The sequence below is a fragment of the Solea senegalensis genome, linkage group LG11 (genome assembly GCF_019176455.1).
Source record: "Solea senegalensis isolate Sse05_10M linkage group LG11, IFAPA_SoseM_1, whole genome shotgun sequence".
NCBI lineage: Eukaryota > Metazoa > Chordata > Actinopteri > Pleuronectiformes > Soleidae > Solea > Solea senegalensis.
This window is the reverse complement of record NC_058031.1, coordinates 10,519,700-10,545,730: the sequence shown is the minus strand read 5'-3', so window position 1 is coordinate 10,545,730 and position 26,031 is coordinate 10,519,700. Positions and strand designations below refer to the sequence as shown.

At 38.3% G+C, this 26,031-nt stretch overlaps 3 protein-coding genes across 3 annotated transcripts; 2 read left to right on the top strand and 1 right to left on the bottom strand.

Annotated features, from left to right (window-relative positions):
* The first annotated feature begins 1,271 nt into the window (after nt 1-1,271).
* Nucleotides 1,272-6,292, top strand: ptges3a (prostaglandin E synthase 3a (cytosolic)). Its single transcript, XM_044037292.1, has 8 exons — nt 1,272-1,439; nt 2,989-3,102; nt 4,018-4,087; nt 4,177-4,275; nt 4,493-4,582; nt 4,675-4,719; nt 4,835-4,862; nt 5,640-6,292. Coding segments are annotated over exons 1-8 (450 nt in total). The 5' UTR covers nt 1,272-1,437; the 3' UTR covers nt 5,642-6,292.
* A 2,127-nt stretch (nt 6,293-8,419) lies between these two features.
* On the top strand, nt 8,420-11,907 carry mipa (major intrinsic protein of lens fiber a). The gene is made up of 4 exons (XM_044037291.1): nt 8,420-9,094; nt 9,284-9,448; nt 9,564-9,644; nt 9,743-11,907. Exons 1-4 carry the CDS (start codon nt 8,735-8,737, stop codon nt 9,926-9,928), a joined length of 792 nt encoding a protein of 263 aa, XP_043893226.1. The 5' UTR covers nt 8,420-8,734; the 3' UTR covers nt 9,929-11,907.
* Nucleotides 11,908-12,029: 122 nt separating this feature from the next.
* stat6 (signal transducer and activator of transcription 6, interleukin-4 induced) lies at nt 12,030-25,562 on the bottom strand. Its single transcript, XM_044037290.1, has 20 exons — nt 25,228-25,562; nt 21,445-21,590; nt 21,177-21,321; nt 20,888-20,968; nt 20,278-20,464; nt 19,408-19,508; nt 18,973-19,121; nt 18,513-18,629; nt 18,177-18,344; nt 17,023-17,110; nt 16,709-16,831; nt 16,514-16,606; nt 15,777-15,980; nt 15,597-15,691; nt 15,374-15,507; nt 14,961-15,110; nt 14,813-14,873; nt 14,648-14,719; nt 14,320-14,436; nt 12,030-14,201 (listed from the first exon to the last, which is right to left on the bottom strand). The coding sequence occupies exons 2-20, from the start codon at nt 21,576-21,578 to the stop codon at nt 14,141-14,143; spliced, it is 2,280 nt and encodes a 759-aa protein (XP_043893225.1). The 5' UTR covers nt 21,579-21,590; nt 25,228-25,562; the 3' UTR covers nt 12,030-14,140.
* Between the last annotated feature and the right edge of the window lie 469 nt (nt 25,563-26,031).

Here is a 26,031-nt window from a genome sequence, read left to right as displayed (position 1 = left end):
TTTTTGTGTGGTAATTTTACTTTTACTTTAGTATGTTTTTGGAAGTACTGTACTTCGCTATGTCTTAAATCACACCCATTACTGAGTAAAAATATTGGCCTGAATTTAAAAAAAATTAAAATTCACACACTGGAAACTAACAGTAAATGATGAGGACAGGTGAATGATGTGGACAGGTGAATTTGCGCTAATTAAGGTCCCTGAGTGACTGAGAAAGTGAAAGCATTTGTGACCTTTGACCTATTTGAACATTAAACATTATGTGTTTACATATTATTTTGTCAGCACTTTAATTTGTAAAGGTTTGCCAAAACAATGAATGTGCGATTTGTGCCCCCTTGTCCTTTTTGCATGACACAAGAAAGAACCCCAACCTTGTTAAAAAAGTAACAATGTAACTTTTACTCAAAATTTTTAACTTGAGTACATTTTTAGACCAGTGCTTTTACTTGTACTTGAGTAAAATTTTATCAAAATAGTGGTACTTTTACTTGAGTGGAATATTTTCCTACTCTTTCCACAAAAAAAACCCAAGAGAAAACAATCCTTTTTTAATTACCCCCATATAACACATTAAACTAAAGCAATATTCCAAATCAATAAAAGAATACTTTAATATGAATACTGTTTCATACTTTTCAGTGACGTTGTGGTCACGCTCATAAACATATATACGAAGACGCCTCATTGAGCAGGTTGGTCCGTTGCTGCCTTACATCAGTGCGTCGTCCATATTGGATGTGGCAGATCTGCCCGTAAACTAATAAAAGGAAATGGACTGAACTTCATAAAGCGCCTTTCTACAAAGTGCTTTAAGTTAATGCCTCTTATTCACCCATTCACACACACACACACTAATCTGGGAAACAAATAAGCACCAAACCAACGTATGTATTTTTCTAATGGTGAGTGTTTACAGCTACTAATGTGTGTAACACTGTTATTGTGATGATAAATATTGAAATATTTATATTTAACATTTAATCTGTGTCTATAATACCAGATCCTGAAATGTAGATGTGACATGAGGGTTTTCTGAATGAAGAGCACTGACCTTTACATTTAAATGATTTTGATTAATCGTTTTTATATTCACATTGATGAACATATATATGTTAGGTTCATCAACGATTTGTAGAAAGGCGCTTTATGAAGTTCAGTCCATTTCCTTTTATTAGTTTACGGGCAGATCTGCCACATCCAATATGGCGGCAACGTCGACGTACGATTCAGCGCTCAGTGCTGCGTCTACGTATATGTGTCTATGGTCACGCTGTCACGATTCGAGAGAATGACGAAAACACGCGATATTAGGATCCAGTGGTTGGAAACGATCATCAGCCGTAGACGCTATAGAAAAAGAAATCAAATAATAGCTGAGTAACTGTTACCTGTATTGTGGTCAGAAGTGGGGAGCTCATTGATAAAACAGTAACTATGTAAGTCCTGGATTTACTTTAACGGTCATTGCTCAAGCGGTAGTCTATTATAGATTAGTATGCATGCTAAAGTTAGCAAGCTGAGCTAGCACATGAGTTAACCTTAGCGTTTACGCGGTCGTCAAAACTAAAGGAACAGTACGTCTTTTAATACAACCACAGCTAATTATTTTTAAGCGTGTTAATATGTGGCGTCACTCGGAGGTGACACCCCTGCTCATTTCGATAATGTGCATTTAGCGTAGGTATAACTGCTAATAAGCTATGCTAGCATCGAAAAAGCATGGTGTCATGATTAGCTTCCCTTTAGCAAACGAAAGCTAACACCAACGAAGACGTGCTCATCAGTGTTAATGTTTTTTGTTCAACAAATCGTATGTGTCCCAGTTGTGTCAAACGACCGACACATTCTTAGTCATTGTAGTTTTGTTGCGCTCCCTCTCATGGTGACACTCGAACGGTTGCTGTGGTGTATGAGTACAAGCCACAACTCTAATGGTAGTATGTGCACTGTCTATCGTCAGGTCATATTATCGTAATGTTTTATCTCAATAAATGGTGCTTGTCTTAAGGGGAAACCCTGAAAGCTGAATCCCGGTGGCTCTCTTGCCACCCTGGTGTGAATGGACGAGGCTTTTGTCGTCATGTTTCGTGACCTCAGATGCACTCCGCCCGGAAAACGTACATCACTTGAATCAGAGCAAACGCCCCTGAAAAACATTTGTGTAGTGTAGAATGATTGATGAGCTAACTGTTACCTATTCTCTATTTTTTATGCAACACCAACCATTATAATATCGAGCCTGAGACATTATATGGAACATGTTATGACCCATTTGTATATGGTTGTATATGTTAAAACTCTGGAACTCAAACGGTTTATACCACACCACCAGAGAATATATTAAGCTCTTGAAGTAACACCATTGGCAAACAAAGTCAGCTACAGACTTTTCACTGGTGGCAGATTTCTTCCCTATAACATAAATTGCTCTCTCAGCCTCCTCTTCTTCACTTACTCTTCAGTCACTGGTATAGTGAAATCTATTGAGATGGAGTGAGAGATAAGGTCTGTATTTATTATTGAATTTAGTATTATTATTATGGTATTATGGTTGGTTACATAAAAATTGTTTCATTTTCTACACACTCCTGTTGAAATTCCCCAGCTCCACTCCCTGGTATATATTTCTGATTTTCCTTGCTTGCAAACGTACCAACGTTTGAGAACTGTGGTATTAAAACATATGATTCCATATCCCCATTAATCATTTTTGGTAATTATGACACATCATTGTGTGTTGCAGTTCTTGGATTGTATGTATTTAGGATGGCAACTCTGAACTTAAAGATACAGTAAACCAAGGAACAGCCTGTTTTTCAAAGTTCACTGGCATTAAAAATCCTTAATCGAGTCAATTAGTTAGATGTCTATCTTCTTTTCTGTTATGAAGATTTTTCATCCATGGTCCTTTTATTCTTCTTAATGTTTTTGCTGGAGGTGCATGTCCTGTTGCTATTTAATTCCCTTTCTTCTCTTTGTCATTAGGCAGCCCGCTTCAGCTAAGTGGTATGACAGGAGGGACTGTGTATTTGTGGAGTTCTGTGTGGAGGACAGTAAAGATGTACAAGTGAACTTTGACAAATCAAAATTTGAGTTTTGGTAAGTTGCATTAATGTGTTTGAATAAAGTATTGAATTGTAGTGAAATGGAGCATTTTTCTATTCTTGAAGCTAAATTGACAAGGCTTACTTTCCTAGTATTTTAAATAACAATAATGATAATAAAATCCCCACGCATGTTTTTAAGACATCTAAAAAGCCATTTCTAAAATGTGTTTCTGATTACAGTTTCCCACAAAAAAGAAATAAATCCAGACTATACATCTGCAAATTATTTTTTCAACAGTTTTCCCTGCTGACCACAAGGTGTCTCCCTATTCACAGATAGGGCCATGCACTGCATGTGCTTTGAAAATGTGTTCGATAAACCATTTTCGGTCGAGTTGCAATTTAAAAAAATAATAATAATTACATTACATTACATGTCATTTAGCAGACACATTTATCCAAAGCGTACAATAATCTTGTACATACAGTATTAGTCTTAAGCAGATATTTAAGTTGTACACAAAGAGCCATTCCCCCCTAGTATAGTAGAAATAAAAAATACAAAGTTAGCAATATTTATCAAGTGTCTGAGAACAAAAATGCGTAATTTTTAATAATTGGCCATTAATAAATAAATAGCCAAGGCCGGTTGTCCCTTTTCCTCCATCTGATATTGTTGTCTAATTGCTTTATTTTAGTAAAAAGTTATTGAAGAACACAAATTGGTCTGTCTCAATCTACGTTTTAATATGCACTGCAGTTCAATTATATATGGTATTTTCAATACAAATAATGTATAAACTAAATATTAAATACACAAATCAGGTCATCCAAAAAAGAAACAGAGTTTTTGATAAAAACATTTTTTATAAATTAATTATAATCTGCCAATGCTTATTATCAATAATTGGCAAATATAGGCCCAACCAATTTATGGGTCTACTTCTATTCTTTTGACTTTTTACAGCTGTGTCAGTGGAGCAGATAACATCAAGCACCAGAATGCAGTGGACCTCTTTGACGAGATTGACCCCAAAGTATGTTTGTTTGTCAATTGCTGCTTTTGTTGAAGTTGTACCTTGTGTAATATTTGTTTTAAAAAAAAAAATGTTTCTGTTCCCTGCAGGAATCCAAACACAGACGCACTGACAGATCTGTATTGTGCTGTTTACAAAAAGCAGAAGCTGGGAAACCATGGCCACGACTTACCAAAGACAAGACAAAAGTAACTGAAATCCTAATGTGAATATTGCATCGTTTGATTTATTAATACATTTGTTTGACCGGGTGAATGTGATTAAAATCATGAAAATCCTTTGTACAAAGAAATGTGTGTTAACTGGTTGTACAGCAGGTAAATGTCAAGTTTAAACAAAACAGCCTGCAAAGTTTACATGTTCTAATATTGTCTTGCCTACATCCTTCAATCTTTCACCCTTCAGTGCAACTGGCTGAGTTTGGATTTCAATAATTGGAAAGACTGGGAAGAGGACTCGGATGAGGACATGTCAAAATATGACAAATTCTCAGAGGTAAACATGAACTATGCCCAGGGTTTCAAGTGTTAGTAATCCAGATGTACCGATGAGCTGACAAGTTGAATGGTGTCTCTTGCGTTTTCTAGATGATGAACAGTATGGAAGGGGATGAGATGTGTGATTTAGATGAGGTATGGCTTTTCATACTGTATTTCTTTAAGCTGATATGATATGACACATTATATTGTTTTGAATTTTGACAGGTTAAGGAAAAATAGTAATCATTACTCTTGCTTTGTTTTGCAGCATTATTCTGCAGACAGTGATGATGAATGTAAGTACTGTCATAAATGATCTGTTTTAAAGTTAGTAATCAGCAATGACGTTGATAGGATTTCAATGGGGTGAGTCCCCAGTCCCAGGTGACCGGTCACTTTTCTGAGTTTGGACAGGTGTGATTGAGCACAGGTGTAAATAAGTGGTGTAGTGTAGTCTACTGCCCTGAGTATAATATAATTTTTCACCACTTATTCCATCTTCTTTCATGTTCCACTGGCCGCCACGATGAAATGTATGCTGAGGAAACTCAACTGCATTATTGGAAAAATGTGTTAGTGGGATGTGTGGAGTGAGTTTGATGCGTCCTTTTAGATCTTAATGCGTCAGTGAGAGACGCAGGACGTGTACCTATCAACATCCCTGAATTGGTTGTGCCTGGATTGCATTGGATGAGAAGATGGCCATGATACATACAGATGAATCAGTGCGTGATGAAGTCACCTCGATGATGTGGAAAGATGCTAGATATATAATATGATGGCATTCCTGATAGAAAAATCTCAACACCACATGGGGAACTGCCTTTTGGAAGAATAGTGATCTGTGATTCTTCCAGAGTTCCAAATACTTGAAGAGTCAAGTTGCTCTGGTGACTTGCTGTGACTTAACCCCTAACTAAGACTTGACAGTGTTTGTAACCTTTACTTCACAAAAATTATTATATTATAATAAAATTATAAATTTAAATTCAAAATATTATGAATCTGTAAAGGAGTAGATAGGAATTTAATGTTGTTTTTACACATCACATTTTTTATTTTCTCTGTTCCAGAAATTCCCGACCTTGAGTAGAAGCCCCGAGAGCCGTGTCAGTAGTAAACAAAGTGATAATTAATTGGCTTAAAGGAGAGATTGGTCATGAAATGCAACAAAGTTGGAGAAGAAACTTTTTCTCTCTGCAGATGTTTCAGTGCAAAACTCCTCGGGAGAATGACGAGGAGTGACTGTTGGATACAGACATGCGCAGAGATCCATAGCAACATAAATTGCTGTGCTTTGCTGTTCTGCATGGACAATTCTGTTCAAATTAAAATGTTATTGTTCATAGTTAAATGACTGTAATGGGGATGTGCTGATGTCTTACACCTCTCTTTTTTGCAGTGTCGGGTTAAATATTGAGCATTGTGATTTCTAGGAAGAAAAAAAACAAACGAAAATTCCTATTTTCCAAAAAAGTCAATTTTTGTAATGACAGATTTACCCCTTTTAATATTTGTAAAGTAAATGGCACTTATAATTTTTGTTGATTTAAAAAAAATAAGAAGTTCTGCTTAAAATGGATTTTCAATGTATGCCGACATCTCCAAATATTTAACAAAATCATTTTTCAACATCATTTAAAATAAACAGATATGCTTGTGCAACAGCTTGTGGCAAATTGTGATTTGTAAATTTGGGATATACAAATAAAATTGATTAGATACATTTATTTTGTTTCTCTATACCAGTTTACATAGCATTTATTGGTCATTGTGCCTAGCGTGTAAATATTCTTCCCTATGCAGTTTCAATAGAACAGGTTACAACTGACTTAGTATGTGACTACATGCATTGAACTCTTGGCTCATGTGTCTCATACAGAGGGAGTTGGTATATACATTTATAATAAACGGTTTCACACTTGAATACAAATGTACTTTTTTTCTTAATTTTCAAAGAAAGCTTTAAATTCTATGGTAAATTATTTCCTTAACCAATTTCCATAAGACATGACATGATCAAAAGCAAGATGTGTTACTTCAGCTGTAATGCAAAGAAACTATTTCACACCGATTTTAGCATTAGAGGGAGATGAGGTCAACATCACTTGTCCAGCAACTCTGAGGTTTTAGCAGCCTTTCATTGTGTCTAATCAGACTGTTGTGAAGCCCCACATTAGCTTCAGAAGAATTTATAATAGTGGCTTGGATGATGACGATGGACTTTGCCACTCATGTCTTATGTTTGAGTCGGTTAAGAACATGGTGTCCTCAGGACCAGTATGAAGAAAACTAAGCTTTCATATGTGTTGACCATGTAAAATTTGACTCTTTAACCACTGTGTAGTGCCAATGCTTCAGAGCACTGAACTCTCACTCCTCTATGAAAGCATGGGGCAGCGAAAATGGAAATGAAGGCATGCACTTAGTGGAATTAAAGCAATTGGGGAGTAAAAATACTCTTACTATCCCCTCTGTGAAGTTTTGAGAGGTTGCCTGTTGTGTGTGTGTGTCAGCAGTCTGGACATAGTAAATAGAAAAATACAATGCAAGCACCTTTTTGACACCCTCCCCTCTAAAACTAAACTGGGCTTAAACCCACAAAAGCTGGCTTTCCACCAATGGAGGGAGTCGTGAGAAGGACATAATGCTCATGACAATAGAGATGCACCAACTGGAAAACTAAAAAATGTTTTGGGATCAGAAACAACAGGATCATCACTACTTCTTGGTGGTTTATTATGTTCACTTAAATGTGGATGTGAGGTGAAACACATCAGCCTGTTGTGAGGTTGTTGTGCTAAATCATATTAAGTATTTGAAAGACGTTCAAACGTATTTACTGTTTTTACGTATAAATCCAATTAATTGTTGTTAATCGTTGTGATGCCATTCCAAAATGACATAATACAGAGTGCTTGCTGCTACATGGTTATATAGATAACCATAGATTCAGCAGTGGTAGTCAGACAAACATCACAGAAAGCAGCAGAAACTGTTACTGCCAGCGTTTTGTCTCTATGCATACAGGAAAAAACAGTGAGGTCAGCATAATCCTTTGAAAGGACTGTGGCTGCCCCACTGGCTGCTCTGGTCAGCATGATGGTCCAGTGAAGAAGCTCAATGCCAGGCCCTGTCCTCCCTTCTCCCTCCCCAACCATGGATTTTCCACCGCTTTATCTGACACTGAGCCTCCAAACACATCCTGCATACACAATGCAAAAGTCCAGCCTAATCAGTTCTGCTGCCACAAACTGAGCTTGTATCAATCCAGGTCACAAGCGGAGAAATTGAGAAGTTGCTCGTGTTTGGTGATTGCAATTTTGATTTGCATGAATGTGAACTATTGATTGTACATTTCAGGAGAGACATTGAAAGATGCTCATAAGAAATAAGAGAAAGGTTGATATTTTAATTACATTTATACTACGTGGGCAACAGTATCATAATTATTGCTGGTGGTATACAGGTACTAGATCTTCACCTCTCCATGAACCACGGTGAGGAGTCTAGTTAAACCCTGACATGCTGGAGAACCTCCAGGAGAAATGTGATTAACTTTATTTACTTCTCTGCTGGACCTGACTGCATGAGGTCAAAGATAAAAAGAGCTCCCAAAAATATTTTTAGTTCTAGTAAATGCCATGGTCTGCATTGATTTCTTCTCACCCTTTTAAAATTGCAACCTATTAGTCCAGATTCAGAGTGGGCATGAGCAGACACAAAGAGGTCGAAGCAGGTGAAGGGTTAAGTGGTTTTTGTTTTTGATTCGCAGTATTTTTCACTGGCCCCTCCCCTGGGATCAGAGGGGCGACCCTGGTTCTGGGGCGTTATAAAAAGGCCTCTGATCTCCTCCTGCTCTAGTAAAGAGACTAAATGTCTGCAGAACATGCTTAACTTTTTTCTATCCATGTTCTTCTTCTAACAACCAACAGGGTTGGCACATCGATGCACAGGGACTGGCGTGTTGCTCCTCTCAGGAGCTTTCTATGACAGGCATTCGAGTTCACTTGCAGATTAATTACATGTTGGGCAGCTAATGTGTTGTTGCATTAACTGTGTTTTTTGGTCTCAGTCTTTATTGTGCAAAATTGGCATCTCCCTTTAGTTGATACGTTTTTTTTCCCCATACATTTCTTTGAGGTTGTTTTTTTGACCTATTGACATCATGTGGGAGTTCAGATCCATGTCTTTCTGGCGGGCTGTGTTTGCCGAGTTCTACGGCACCATGTTCTTCGTGTTCTTTGGGCTGGGCGCAGCCCTCCGCTGGACCACCGGGGCCCATAATGTCCTCCATGTTGCCTTTTGTTTTGGGCTGGCAGCTGCCACCCTCATCCAGTCCATCGGCCACATCAGTGGAGGTCACATCAACCCAGCGGTTACCTTTGCCTACCTGATTGGCTCTCAGATGTCCCTGTTCCGTGCTTTCTTCTACATCATAGCCCAATGTCTTGGAGCACTGGCTGGTGCTGCCGTGCTATACGGCGTCACACCCAGCAACATGAGGGGAAACCTGGCACTCAACAAGGTAAGATTACCTGTCAGTCACTGGACTGCTCAGTGTCAATTCTTACCAGAGAGTAACCAGAGTGATCCTGTTGTTTTATCAATGACTTTTACAATGTTCACAGTTTTAAAATCTGACAAATCTAGTGCACTTAAAAGAAAGGAAAAAAATGATCTTAATATAATATATTTAATATCGTATCATTTAAAGCTGCAGCCAGGCGTCAGTATGGGCATGGCCACCACCATGGAAGTCTTCCTTACACTGCAGCTTGTTGTCTGCATCTTTGCTGTGACCGATGAGAGGCGCAACGGACGCATGGGCTCCGCTGCTCTTGCCATTGGCTTTTCTGTGCTCATTGGGCATCTTCTTGGGGTAAGGAAACACATTTGAAAAAATTCAAATCTGAGTAGTATATCATGTCACATTATTCACAGAGCGCATTTACAGTCTTAATCCTAAACTACTCTTTCTGTCTGTTTTGACTTAGATGTACTACACTGGGGCAGGAATGAATCCAGCCAGGTCCTTCGCTCCAGCTGTCCTGGTCAGAAATTTTGCCAACCACTGGGTAAGATGATCACTTTTTTTTTTTAAACACTCAAAGCCTGATGTGTCTTTTTATTTAGAATCACTGACACCTTCTGTACTTTGTTCTGAAAATGGCAGGTGTACTGGGTGGGCCCAATGATTGGCGCCGCCTTGGGTGCTCTGCTGTATGACTTTATGCTTTTCCCCCGAATGCGAGGCCTCTCTGAGAGGATCGCCACACTGAAGGGCACCCGGCCCCCAGAGGCTGAGGTCCAGCAGGAGACCAGGGGAGAACCCATTGAGCTTAAGACACAGGCTCTATAAGCCCAGAAGAGAAGATCTGACCCCCATCCCTTACCCATCACTTTGCAGTTCCTGGTCCATCGTCAGCCCACTGCACACATACCTCCTCCCCACCTCCACGTATGCTAGCACAGATCCCAAACTCGTTGTTGTGCATCCTGTATTGGGCTTAATGAACTACAGTGAAATGGCACCCGCAGCCCTGATCATCTCTCCTCCTCCTCCCTTGGACTACAGGAAACAGATGGGTTAGAAGAAGACTTTCCACTGAAGGAAGCACCCTGTGCCCTGAAGTGTCAGGAGTCAGTCACTCCTTTTTGAGCAGGTGGCTATGACTCAGGATCAGGGCCTCTCCCTCTATCGTTCCTTCCCTTTCTTTCTAATTTTTTTTTTGTAGTCTGCTAGGAGTGATGCTACAGTAGAGCAGTGGATGTCTGCATGTATTTCATTTTGATCTAGTGTGATTTCACCCAGTTGTTTTGTTTCATGAACTGTGGGTAAATGGCATGTTATGTATTGTCCTTTGCCAGAGTTTATTTGGCTCACATTCTTTTTTTTTTAGTTGTATGAGTGAGAACCAGAGAATGAATGCACATGCATGTCATGCATAAGGCTCATGCATGTGCATATGCGTGTATATGCTTGTGTGCTTGTTTTAGTTGATCATCTATTTTTTACTTTTCATTGCTTCTTGTATATATATATATCACAATTATCATTATCTTTACTATTATTATGTTTGATTAATCATGCAAACTTATTTTAGGGAAACATGCTGCCTTTTCCACTCCTCACTGACACGGCACCATTTGAGTACAAGTTTAACAGATTCTGTTAAAGCCCATTTCATTCTGTTTAGAGTTTGTGTCTCACATGCATACACATTCATATGTTTATTAAAATAAACACAGAACACCAAACAATTTGCTCTTCCCCCGGGCTCAGTCTTACCCTATACCAAATCTGCTATCCACTGCTTTGTCAGTGGGAACTCTTGAGGTTTCTATGTTTACGGAATTACTTAATGTTTATTTTGAGTTACATTTTTAAAGCTTAAAGCTTCAGAGCAATGCTTTTCATTGATACATGTACAGGTGAGCGGTAGTTGGTTTGCTTTTACTTTTTGCGTGTCTGCCATGGAAAGAAAAACATAGAGAGCCAAATCAGACAAACTGTCATAAGGAACAAATATTTTTAGGTTGAATTATTTTGTTTGAGATGACTGAGGTGTGTCTTGAGGTTAAAAGAATGCATGAGGTGTGGTGAATTCTTGTTGGTGTTGGCGAACTGGTGTCTCCTCTTTTCTCCGCTGAGCTGGGTGACTCTTAAATAGATTTACTGTCTTCTGATATAAGGCAGAAGATAGAAGGTCACAACAAGGCAACTTTTTTTTTTTTAGTGTGTTTGTACAGGGTGACAAATGTTCGCCTTTATTTTCATACAGTGTATATTAACTTTGGAGCTCTGCAATGACCTGGTGTCCCCTTCCTTCTTCCATTCACCCTACCTCCTCCCTTTGTTTATGAGGCAGCCATCTTGTTCTGCTCTAATGAGGGGACATCTAAAGCTGCTGGGATGGAGGGAAGGGGACAGTGCGAACTTCTCTTCTCTCACAGAGAGAGGTTCGCTTTTTGACAAAAACATTTCAGAGCAGTTATTGAACCAGGCATCTAAGCTGATTCTCTTTCTGCTTCCTCTTTATAACCCTTTTCTTTTCAGTGTGATTTGCCTGGCAGTGATTGAGTAGGAACTGCATTTTAGTGGCATGTTGAACATAAAGTTTGTGTTCTAATTGAAAAGCTTTGTGATGTACAGTGTAAAGTTTTCTTTTTTTAAACAACAACAACAACAAACCCAAACATTTCATGACTGTTGAAACTGTATGGATAGGGAATGTAATCCTAGGCAATGTCAATGGATTATGGAAGTAATGCCAATTATGTTATCAAAATGTTTTAATTCAATGAACAGCCTTTATGGTACCAGGCATGCCTTCCCAATCTCAATCTCATTGATTTATTATTTTTATATGTTACAAAAAATTCAAAAATGCTCATGTTTTCAATCACCCTTTGTCTGCTTTTCTTTCGGATTCATAGTAGAAAAAGAAGGGACTCAAACAGATGTTTGATGAGATTTACAACTGTATATATCAAAGAAGTTGTAAGCACATTTCTGAGAACTTGCAGTACATAATCATTTGGCACTCAAAAGTTATTTCTGTGTAAAGGCTGCAATTCATATATCTGCAACTGATTGTAGGATATTCTACTGTGTTTCCAAAACTTGCCACAAAAAGATTGCCCAAGATCTGTAATAGTAGCCTTGTGTTGATTTACCACAGAGATAATCGACACTTGAGAGCATCATCAGCTAAAGAGCATGTGTTACGTCCAACACACGACGGCACTGTGCAAAAGTCTTAGGTCACCATTACAGTTGTTGTTTAGCAACGCTATTATGAGCATACAGTATCATTAGTTCTCAATGACTTTATTGGAACACATACAGATAATATGGGAAACACGTAAACAGTTTGGCCTTTGCATGTTTTCACTGTGTCTGCGTGGGCTTTCTATGGGTTCTCCGGTTTCCTCCCACAGTCCAAAAACATGCAGATGGACACTCTAAATTGACCGTAGGTGTGAATGTGAGAGTGGATGTTTGTCTCTATGCGACCCTGTGATGAAATGGCAACCTGTCCTTTCGTCCTATGTCAGCTGGGATTGGCACGAGTGCCTCTGAGACCCTCATGTGAAGGATAAAGTGGTAGGAGATGAGTGAGTGAGTGAGTGAGTGATGTATGCAGTTTTAAAATAAGAAAACTTTCAGGGAAAAAAACAGCTTCTAAATGTTAAAAATTATTTATTATGACCTGTCCTTAGACTGGAACAAAAGCATGACCCTGACACTCTTGAATATGGAAGGGGACCCTAATTAATGCTACTGGCAAAACCTGTGTTTATCCTACTATTTCATCTGCTGTGAAAAACTGATGTGCCAGGTTTATACAAGACATGCTTGATCATGACCTAACAGCTTGTTAATATATAAGACCAACTTCACATCATTCTTATCCAAATGGCAATGATGACAGAATGACAGACAGACATAAAGACAACACAACCAGTGATGCCCTGAGACTTTTGCACAGTAGTGTATGTGTTATATAGTTCAATAATGACATGCCCATAACTGACAGTGATGGTAGGTAGTGCAAACCTTTAAAACATGAACTTAGTTTAGGGGAAAGTGTGATTTTGATTTACATTAAGACACAAGTAAAACAGTTTCTAAAATCAGAACATTAAATGTAAAGACCCGTGAAGTAAAGATAATGCACCCATGTCGGATTAATATTGTAAGATTTAAAATGAAGTGTACAATCATGTCTTTACTATTAAGTACTCAACTCGCGTAAAAGCTATTTTTAAAAAAAATATACTACCCAGCTCTGAGAACACAAAACTATGTTAGGAGTATTAGGGCCACATTGAGAAAAAAAATAAAGTCGTAAAATTCTGAGAATAAACTCGTAAATTTACGACTTTATTCATGAATTTCTTTTTTCTCCATGTAGCCCTGATACTCTGTTGTACGAAACAGCTCAATCATTACTTTGATTAATACTTTGACACCAAAGGTACGTCTCATACACTGACCCGACTGACCCATATTTGAGTTACTAATATAAAGCATGCATACTGTTTATTACTGTGACATACAATAGTGACTTACCAAAGCTTTATATACAGTGAAAAACGGCAAATGAACAAAATACGCGACAACAAAATTGTATAGCATCAAAAATAATCTGGCTCACTCTCAGCTGTGGTGATGTGCTTTTTCCTTTCAATGAACCTCACTGTTAATCATCACGTACAATTGGTTATTGTATTATTTCACCTATTTTATGAAAAGCAAGCAACATTTACAAAGGCATCAACAACATTGCCATCAGGAAATCAGTAAAAAAAACAAAAAACAAAGGTCTGAGTGCAACAAAGGCTGACAAACAGCAATGACAGAACTTTTTCACCTGGTTTGCTCTCAGTTCTTTGCTGTAAATTAATTTCCTTCTTCCCAGAGAGTCCCACAATTGTCTCCAAAAAGTTTTCACTCAAAGCCAAATGAAGCTGAAGATGGAAAATGAAAGTGGAGCAAGAATGGCTGTCTTGATATTGAGACTGTTTGACATCTGCACTCCCAAAACAGAGTTGATGGGAAGTCTTCTTAATTATTCAGGTTCTGGAGAATAGTTTCTAACTCTAGGTCCATATTGTCTCCTGTGGGACTGGACAACAGACACATAACACATAATGAACTCTTCTCGCAGTGTCACACTGATTCTGGAGAAAAACATTGAACCTGGAAATGGATGTCATGCACTGGTATGATCATAAATCACCTACATGTGTTCTGGAAAACCAACAGGAGAGGTGACGAACTCTTCAGGATTAGCTGTGGTGTCCATCCCTTCTAATGGAGTAATAGAGTCTGTCGGACTGAACGGCTGACAGAACGGATTCCTGTAAGAAAAAGGATGAAACGGGAGTGGGAACAGGAACCAACATAAAAAAGGACCAGTGTGTATAATTTAGGTGAAATTATGTTCATCTGAATATAGAATAATGATTAAAAACATCAGAAGTGGAAAAAGGACTGCTCACTAGCAAGAGAGAGAAAACGATTGCGTAGAAATACATTTCATTTATGAAGACGTGAGGACGTGACACTTACACAGGGAACGTGGAACTGCAGGGGTTATCAGGCGTCACAAGGGGAGGTGCAGCTGTGGCTGAGCCAGGATCCCTGCACACAAACACACAAATATGACACATTCCCATTGTTTTCTATTAGTGTCAAAATGACTTAAGCTAATGTTTTATTAAGTTGTTTCCTTACGTGCCCACTTTAGTATGCAAGGACACAGGAATATAACCCCCACTGGGTGACATTTGAGGCTCTGTTTCAAACAACAGCAGTTAGTTGCCTGGCTTATACTTGAACTTAGGAAAATGAAAAAATGACATTGTACATTGAAGACAGTTACCTGAGTAGAACTTTTTGAAAGCTTCATGTTTGGGAAATTCAGGATACAGGTACGTTATGTGATTGATGTCACGGATGCGATCGCCGAGGCTAAGGATCTCAAGATCTCTCTTGGTGAATGGCTGAATGTTCTGAATTTTCTGGCCCCCATCTAGAAAAAAAAAAGGATGTTTGATGTGTCAGTGCACTCTGTTACCTGTGGGACACTGTTGATCAGACTGTCTAACAACAAATAGGAATAAAAGTAACAATAATGAACAAAAAACAAACATGTATCTTACAAACTGTAAAAGCACAGTAGCCTCAACTTTATGGTCTCCTTACTTTTAAAAAAACAGACAGTGATATAAAAATATATATGTATAGCTATATCTGTGTCCAAATGAAGACAACGTAAGCCAGTCAAATACTTACTCTCAGAAGCAGAAACATATGCAATGGTGATGCCTCCAATCTCAGAGTCACTAAAGCGAAGTAAGAACGTCCCATTGGGCCTGTCTTGGAGAATCAGGTGTAGATGCTGCTTCCCAATGAAGCCAAATATCAGCCTAACGGAGCCAAACATTGCAAAAACGTTTTAAGAATTGCATCCTGCAATTAGGTTGCTAATTTGAAAATAGCTGTGAAGTTTCCTCACCCTTCACTCCAGTAGGTTTTCAGGTGCTTCTTGGTCAGGTCCATTGCTCCTTCAAACCACTGCCAAAAGGTGAACGATCGACTTGGCAGAACCTCCTGTAATAGTGAAAACCACAGTGAGATGTGAGTGGATGCCAGTCTGTGTGTGTGTCTGTGCCAGAAAACATACATTCAATTGTACCTTATTAAACTGGGCCCAGGAAACCATCATGTTGCTGAAGTCGTCGACAAAGTCAGACTTGTCAAATATCTTCTGGGCCAGGAAGTGTTGGTTGAAGTGGTCCAGGTTGTGCTGTGTCTGCACCTCAGACGTGAATTTGCTGTTGAGCGTGCTGTACATCATCCTCCAGGGAACACGCTCGGGCACTATAAATGGAACTCTGTCCTGATGACAAAGAGATGATGGCGAGACTGTTGGTATACATTAACAAATGTGAGGTATGCGTTGTCCATTTGTTACTTAGAGAAGACAGACTTTTACTTAGTCAGCAACAGAAATTGAAAGAAAACTCCTCCAGAACCACAGGCAGTTACACACTAAACTCCTTCCTTTTTGACAAAGCTTATCGTTAGGGCTTCTCTTAGTTATGCTGCTATACATCGAGACTGCTGGGGAAAATTCTGTGGTGTGCTCACACTATGCCATTAACTGTGTTCTTTCTCTCTCAACTTTGTGTCCTCTTCCTGCCCCCCCTCTCTCTCTCTCTCTCTCTGTCCTCACCTTGCAGGACAAAATCAAACTTCATTCAGTGCTTAGATGTGCAGTGTTTTGTTTTTCCTATCACATACCAATTCACACCCTCATACTTGAGGTGAAGTGTTTTTCCAATGGAACCTTATGAGGTCATTGAACCACCTTCCGTTCATATGCAACACACCCAAAAGAGGAAATAGCAGAATAATTGTTATGACACTTACTGGTTCCGAAAAAGCACAGTCCCATATGATAGTGGCCAGAGCGTTGTTGTCCTGACTTCCATGGACAATCACAACCACCGGCAGTGAAAAAGTCTGCAATTATTGACACAGATTTACGATCAGTTTACAACTGCTGGATCTGTTTCACAACAACGTTGTGTTTAGTTTAACGTCACACAGGAAAATGGGTTGTACCTGTATCCTGTAGGGAGTGTCACAGCCAGTGATGGTGATTTCTGCGGAGAACAGGAATGCAAACTTCTCCTCTGTCACAGACTCTGATCCTTTCCTATCAGCCCTCTTAATCTTCTTAATGGACTGTGGAACCAAAATAAGAGTTTTTATACATATGTGTATATATATATATATATATATATATATATATATATATATATATATATATATATATATATATACATATTCATATAGATATATAGATATGTATATGTTACTTTTTTATAATAAAGCAAAAATTAAATATGGTCAGGGTAATGAAGACCAGAACATACCATATTCCTGAAGGTGGCACATGTGCTCTTGCTGGTTGTGTTGTGTTCGAGGACGGCCGTATTGTTGATCAGTTCCCCAACATTTTCACTGCAGGAAAAACAATCAAATTTCTTTGGCAAATTTCCAAAATCTGTGTGTGTGCGTGTGTGTTTGGAACCTCATGGTCATGAGGGATCATTTATCTATTTGTTGTATTCAATGGACCACAACAAAATCCAGGATGGTCACGTCTGGTCTATGATTTCACAAATTCTTCAAACGTTGATTAAATTCATTTATATGGTTCATTTTTTAAAATCTTACCAAATGAATCATTGTCACGAATCAAGTCCCTTTGTTTATCATTTTTTTCAGATTTTCAAGCCAATCCAAATATTGGGTATACTTGATCTTGCTAATATAAGATTTGTCATAATAATAATGCCAATGGCCAAAGCTTTCACAGCATTATTTCATTTAATAAAACTGTAAACTAAAGGTTTTCAGGTACAGCTGTTCACATGAATTCATTAAACAATTCACAAATTATGATTTAAAAACACTTCATGCTTTTGTTCAACAAAGGTTGCTACATGTAAAACAAATAAATCTATTGAATACAATGGAATCCATTTATGACCCTGGTACTTTAATGCCAGTAGAAGTTTATTTTGAACATGCAAACAACATATATATAATATAGAAATGAAAAAAAAAAAAATTATAATGATGATACAAAAGTGGGCTACAACTAACAATTATTTTCATAAATTTGTCTGTCGATTATTTTCCATAGTAATCGTTTGGTTCATAAAATGTTGAGCATTTCTCAAACGTGGAAATCATGATGTTCTAATGTCTTGTTTTGTCCACAAACCAAAATGACTGAGTTTTAATCAATTCTTTGTTATATGGAGCAAATAAATCAGAAAATATTCACATTTAAGAAGCTGAAAAATCAGGAAACTTGATTTAATTGTTTTAAAAAAACAAAAAAAACCACTCAAACAGATTAATCGATTATCAAAATGGTTGACAATGAATTTAGTAATCAATTAATAATCGAGTAATTGTTTCAGCGGACAATCATAGACAACTAGAGAAAAGAAAACAATGATTTCATTTACATGCCCAAAAGGGGTATAAATATATATATATATAGGGTATGACTCACCCTGGTACACTGCCCAGATTCCTGGCCTGCAGTTCATTAATGATCTGTGCCTTCAGTACCACAGGTTTCCCTGGAGCAATTTTCTCCCCCAGCAGATATCGCACAGTGGTGGAGAACTTTGACTGAGTCTTAATGACCTGTGGAGGCTGCTTCTCCACGACAAGAGAGCTGCAGGAGACGGCAGTTACATAAGGGAGGAAACATGTATGAAAGTGAGTCTTCTTTGCAGCTCTTTGGAAATTATAAAGAAGGAAAAGTTTAAATTGAATGGATTATATCTCTAGTTTGAAAATAATTCATAATTAGGAAAATACAAAGACAGAAAAACAACGTTACCTTTGAATCAGAACCTGCTGAAGTTTCCCCAGCCTTTCCTGGAGCTCTGGGATCGGTTCCACAATCAGCATCAATTCCTGTCTCAACTTACCGTTCACTGCAAGTAACTGCTCACACCTAAAAGAAACGTACACAGACAATGAGCAGGGAAGTGAAACACCTAAACCAGTAACAAATACTGTACAATCCAGTATCTGAAAAAAATGTAAACTATTTTTTATTATTATGTTGTCACAATAAAGGCTGCCTTTGTGCTCCTTAGAGTTATAGCTTCTTGTGAGGTCATTGTGAGCTTGACCCTTGACCACCAAATTCTTTTCAATCCATTCTTAGGGGAAACATTTAAGCCACATTTGTAGAAATTCTCAAGGCAGTCCTATGTTATCATGTTCACAGATGTACAGAGAGAAAAGCTGACAACATAATTCCTCTGTTGCCTGAATGGAGGCATGTGCCTCACCAAGTCTGCAGGGGGGTGAGGTTTTCATCAAAAGGATGTCCGATGGTGGCCTTGTGCTGCTCCCACTGCCATGCTTTCAGTCTGCTGATCAGTCGTACCTGACACTGGTCCAGACAGTCCACACACTCCTGCAGCAGCTGGAAACGCTTCTGCAACAGCCAGTAGCCAGACACATTAAACTGACACACGCACACTCACAAACACGTGGATTAATACTACATATGCACACAAAAATACACACGCACACAACACTCATTTCAATTTGATATTATATCATCACTATATCATCTATGTCTTGTGTTGTCAAAGCTACAGTGTGTAACCTTTGGTCTTGGATTGAAACATTTTTGTATGCTGTGTTTTGCCAAGCAATACTATCAGTATTGACTGCACAGACAGCACAGGGGCAGGTGGGGGTAAGAAGCAGAAGCTCACCGTGGCCATTGTTTTCACATTGTATTCCAGCTGCTGGATGTTGGTTTGGAGTTTATGGATTTCAGATTGTGCCGGATCCATTCCGTTCTGTTGAATTGTCCCTGTTCAAACAGCAGATAATAAAGAACTAAATGTGGACGGGGGAAATTGTGACCATCAAAGGACACACAGAAAGCTTGGCTAGGTGTATACATTTTTTGTACAGCTGGTACATGGACTATACATTGAAAAGTATTGTAAAAGACTTCCTTCCTTTTTTGTTGGAACAGGGGAATTCCAACTGACCAGGACTAAACAAATGATGATGCGATGAAGTCACACATCTATATAGTCAACATGTCACATTGGCTGTGATATTTAAAGTTGCTCCCTTTTGTACTTGAATATATTTAATTCTCACCTATGAATGAGTTTGCTCTTCATGTTCAGTCTACAAGTGAATTTATGACATTAACATTTCACACATTAACCTTTGACATAATGCACACAATATCTTCCCAATAGTAAGTCTTCCAGTAAGTGGTTGAGATTGCACAATACTAGGAAGTAACTCACTAAAGTAGAATGCACCAAGGTGCTGGGGTGGGGACGGGAGAAGCAGAGTCCTATCGCAGTTTTATATATTATTAAATATACACAGAACTGGAATTTATAACTACTGTAAATGTCACTACATTTCCTGCATCCACATACAGGGTGAATAAAATGTAATGTATAAAATGAAATGGCAGAAAAAGGTCGGAAACCTTACAGTATTACAAACATTTACTGTGGTTATAGTAAAACAGCTTTACTCCAGTTTCAGTCTTTATGGGGAGGTATTTGTGTGTATTTGTGTGTCCATAGTATTCAAATACAGGAATCTCTCACCTGGTAGACTCTCATAGTTCTGTCTCTCCCAGTTGAGCTCTTCTTGCATTTGGTGCATCTTTTGTCGGATTTCCTGGACCTCCAGCACCTTCAGGACCAGGTGGTCTACGTCCTGCGTGTTGGGGAAGGAGGACTCTCTGCTTTCATATGGTGGTGGGTACTGCTGAGGACTGGGGCCCTGAGTTGGCTGCAGACGTAGAACAGAAGCTTATTTTGATATCATTAAAAGCTACTTAAGAGCTACTGAGAATGTCGGGCCTTTCACAACCACACTACAAAGCTCGTACCACTTCCTGTTTTCAAAATGACAGAATGATATCCTCAAACACCATGAGTCATGTGTGAATTGTTTGTGTTCGGATATAAATGATTGATGACTTCATGTGTAAACTTTGATTTTCAGGGTTTGTCAAGCAGCTCATTCCACTTAAAGATAGAAGCCACATCCAGAGACATGCCCAATGTAATGAGTTCTTTTTAACTATTTTATCTGTGAGCACAAATTGTTAGAAACTACTCCTCAACAATGAATGCTTCTTTCTATAACCGACATATGTTTGATTGTGGATAATGACCTCACATGCTCTCAAATAATGAATAAGGATCTTACTGTGTTGAGAAGAACCCTCTCCCTCGTGAGGATGTCCCTGACCAGCACTGCAAATTGTAGAGGCCGCTGTTGGAACCCAGTCTGTAAAGCGAGCACTTGTCTCATTAGATTGTCTTATGAAGTAGTCGTATGCAGAACATTATCCATAATGTAACAAGTCACAGATACATGAAACATATAATCTGTTCTTTGGGTTCAGTAACTATTTCCTATATGTCTCATGTTGCTCAGGAGAACATTTCCTGTCTCAGTCACTGAAGACAAGCATGTATATGAAAATCCTTCTTACCAATGTCCTGCTAATCTGCTTCAGCTTCATCCTGACCACCACGTTGCTATTCTGCTGAGAAATGGACTGCAGCATGCTGATAATCTGGTCCAACAGAGCTTTAGCCTGGCTTGCTCGCTCCACCTTTTCCGGCGCAAAGTCCTCCCTGAAACATGCGGATACAAAGCCTTCATGTAACCAACAAAGATGCACACAGTGCATTCAAACTATTTTTATAAAATACACATATGATTTGTCCGTGTGTAGTGTGTGCGGCGTTTGTGTTTACCATCTTTGGTTCTCGAGCCATTCAGCTAAAAAATGTCTAACTTCAATGGGGAAGGCCTGCGGGGGATAGAGATTGTTGATGGTCTCATCCGGCAGGCAGTGGATCATCTGGGACATGTGCAGCCACTGAGTCATGGTCAAACAGGTCTGTAATGGTCAGAGCGAGATGATGCGATGCATGATTGTTAAATTTGACCACATTTTTTCAGTGGCTGAAGAAGCATGACATATTTTTCCATTACTATGTTTAAACGTACAGCATATACAGAGGCTAAGAATGTGCAACATAGATCGTCATAGATCCTTTTCTTCAGCAAAAACTAGACAATCTGATTAAAAAAAATAATAATAATAATAAACATTTTCACCAACCATTCAAACACACAAAAAGTACTGAAAATGTTTAAAATTGAATTCGTGAAATTTGGAAATATGTTCCAATATCTTCCCTTTTTGTTTTCTTCACAGTTATTGCTAATTTATATCACTACTAAAATGTGATATAAATAACTATGACTCAACAACACACGCTTTTTTTTTAAAGCTTGAATATGTGACCATATAAGGAGTGGTGTATTATTCCCAAGGCAATTTACCATGGGTGCTCCTACGGCACTGATCCGTGAGTTCAAATCCAGGACATCCAAGAAGACAAAAAACGGCCCAATAACCAAAAATGTACTTTTTCTAAACTTTCATGACTTTACCACTCTCATGTGGTATTAAGAGGGTCAAACTCTTCTACTGCTGAAAGTTCAAAGGTCCACAAAGTCCTTACCGTTGAGCTCTGGCGAATGATGAGCAGTTATCTTAACATTTAAGATTTAGGTGAAATGATTTGGCAGAAATTGAACATTAACTTATAATCTGTGCTCAACAAAACTTGCTGGAGGAAAATGGTGGTGATGTAAACCTTATGTTCATTAATGTGACAACTGCAGACCCTTTTTAAACATATTTCACATTATTATCAGGGTTACATTTGACCATCTGTTACTCCAGAAAACCAGTGCTGTGAGTTGCAGTTCTGTTCATTCGTCGTTCCTTTAGTGTTGGATGACATGATATACTCAGAATGAATACATTAATATCACCTAAAACCAATGAAAGGAAAAATTATTTTGTGAATTCATGAAGGTTATTGTGTCAAACATTTGCGCTCTGCTGTTGGTTTTATTACGAGAGTTTGTTCAGTGTTTTGTTTATCTGAGAAATGGAGGCATTTTAACCCCAAACTCTGAACAAAACATGCGGTTATGTTCAGACCCTAAGTTACCATGATGATGTGGGTTAAAAGAGAGCAGTGAAAACTCTGAATTTAGGCTCAAATTTGCTCATTAAACTACTAAACTGGCTTCAGAATACAGTCCTTTGAACTCTGTTTCCACAAGGAAGCATTTTGATTGAGTTTATGCAAAAATAAAAACTTATCACTGAGAAAATATCGCTGACATCACTGACAACTGCATGATTCATCATGTTAAGATGTACAGTACAGTATCAGAGTAAAACCATTAGCAATCCATTTCCCAGCTGGAGCCTCACAGTGTAATGTACTGAGACACAACCACGTCACACTTGGTATTTGTCATTGTAGTTTAATAAACAACCAGGGTCACGCGAGTCTCTGCGATGGACAAACTGTCTCCCACATGAGTGGACTTGTCTCTAATCGTGCAAGTCATGATGGGCACAGAGTCGTCCCTGGTGTGCACTAAAGCCTAGAAGCTTTTCTCTCCTTCCAGAAATCCCTGAGACCAGTTTCCTGTTTCCGTCTGTCTCTCTCTCTCTGTGTGTGTGGCATCCCACAGAGATTTAACAAAATGTTGCAACCATCACACAACAGGAAAAACATTTTTTTTTTTTTTAACATATGGAAACATTTGATCCCATTACACCATATGTGCAAAATGTGTCCTGTCAATATTGTCATTTGAAAATGTTGTATACCTTAAAAAAACAAAGGAACTATTACGATTCACAGCAGATAAAATACTGCTGCACAACTTAGCATTTTTATCTAAATAGATTTATCTGAAAGTCCATATATGTAATATACCATATCAAGACGCAAATTACTAGTGGCAGAGCTATATAAGTAAGCTGCTATTAACACTATTGGACAGATGAAAATATAAAAATCCTATAAATTACATGCTTCACTCTGCACAGACTGTATATGTTTATTTCTTCTTTTTTGAGAGAACAATATTTGTAACACAGTTGGAGAATTATGTTATTACTTTCAAATGACACTGCACTAATGTGTTGTTAACAGCTTCATCGTTCATAAATGGTCTAAAACGACTATATCGGACTAAAATTGGTATCTATAGATACTCAAGTTTGTGAAAAAAGTGGTATTGTCCCAACCCTGTTAAAAAACAATGTAATTCATACCAAATCAATTCTATATGAACACCATTCAAAAACATCCAATTACCGTGGAGCATCAAGGCAAACAAACAAGAGCATACATTTTAGGACAAAACATCATTTCATGCGTGTAAGTGTGCCCTTTCATGGTGTTGACTGTGTGCAAAGTTTTTCTGGCAGGAAGCCTTGGCAGCAAACTTTTCTCACGTGCATAAATCAAATGTCTACTTTATTCCTCAGAGGCTCTTTCAGTCTGCACAACAACAAGTGACCGCCTCTGTATAAAATGCCAATTGATAAAAAAGTAAACATGCAAAACTCATTGGAACCTACTATTAATGTGGAATAATAGACATTTCCGCATTGTTGCCTCATGATGTATGAGAGGTGTAGTGCTGTAAGTAAGTTCCAGAATGAGTCTTTCAGGATTTCTAAAGATGCACACAGAACTATTTCTGGCACAGTGAAACCATGACTGCTGAAACTCTACATTCCATAAGCTCATATTAAAGGACTGAACAATTTCAGGGAAATATCTCAAAATTATTACAATTCCATTGATCAGTATATATTGGATAATATCTTAAAAGTTGTGCATTGCAACCAAATGAATCCCACATGCCATACTCCAAGTAAGAGTTCTAATATTCAGTAAATTGTAACTTAATTAAAACATAATTTATAGATATTAAGATATATATATCCTCTCTCAGTTATAACACAATGGACCTGTGTATTATAATGCCCTTCTCATATTGTACAATATATAGATTATATTGTATAATACATTGATGAATTCTATCTATGTATACACAACTGCAAACTCTGGTCTTACTTATCAAGAGTTAAACACACGCTGTCATGGTGAGTTTAATGCAGCAACACATTGTATCCATGTGTTTCATGAAGGTTTGTGTTGGTCTGGGGAAAAACATGTGGCATGAATATGACATTGCTAACAATATTAAAGTCTATTCCACTAAAAAAAAGGGGTTAATGCCACATAATTTGTGTTATTATTGTCTGCATAGATATATAAGAACAGTAGAAAGACAACACTACTACTACTACTGCTGCTGCTGCCATGAGTGTTACATAACTAACTTTGTGCAAAACAACAATGATTGACAGCAGCACATCTGGAGACTGTTGTGATGGTACAACTATGACATCATTTCGTTATTAATGGAGAAATTTGAGCAGGATATAGTCATGTAGCCCGTTTTAGTTTTTTTTCTTCCTTCCCTTTAGTTTCTTTTTTGAAAGTAGGGCATGACAGAGAAGACATTGACATCCACGTCAACGCTTTTTTGGTTTGTTTGTTTGTTTTTACATTTCTCACACGTTTGAAAAGACCAAATATGGACACAAACACGGACAACACAACACAAATAACCCTCACTCTTACCTTCAGTTCACTGTTGCTTTCAGAAACATTGATATTGTGTGTTGTGGTCGGCTGTCTCTTCCTCGTTTTCTACTGTCTACAGTGAGAACTCCCAGTGTCCTACTCAACATCCATCACACTCTGTAAAGTTGACCAACTTGTCCTCGGAAGACAGACAATCCTCCGCGATTTTTCACCGAGTCGGCGTGTATTTATGTTTTAAACGCGGGGCAGATTTCACAGAAGTTTGGAAAGCAGCAGCAGAAAGTAGGTTAGTCTCACTTCCCTGTTAGTGCGCGCAGTACCACGAGCGCGCCTTATTTCCTGCCCTCACGTTCAAGTTCATACATGATCATTTTGTGTGTGTGTGTGTGTGAGAGAGAGAGAGAGAGAGAGAGAGAGAGAGCACAAAACAAAACCTCACCGAGTCTGTGTTTCGTCTTGAGTTTGTGGAATTTGTCTTTTAATCTAAAAGAACATGTGCACAGGAATGAAACTGTAACCTAAATATAGATCAGCCACACACATATATTTCAGACATGATGTGAACACATGTGGGGTTTGTGTACTGGGTAGAAAACAGAGAGTAATAGAGAGAGTGGTGGATACTGGGGATGGTAAACTTCCACAGAATGAGACGTAGGCGGAGTAATGTTGAGTCATTTCACCCGATGCTTGTAACTTCCAGTAAGTCTACTCAGACACATGATACCATATCTGCAGAGGACAGCTCCCACCAGTCTTTCATTTTCCGAACAGCGCGCGCGCGCACACACACACACACATACAATATTGTCCACTCTTTTTTATCAGTACAGGTTTTCA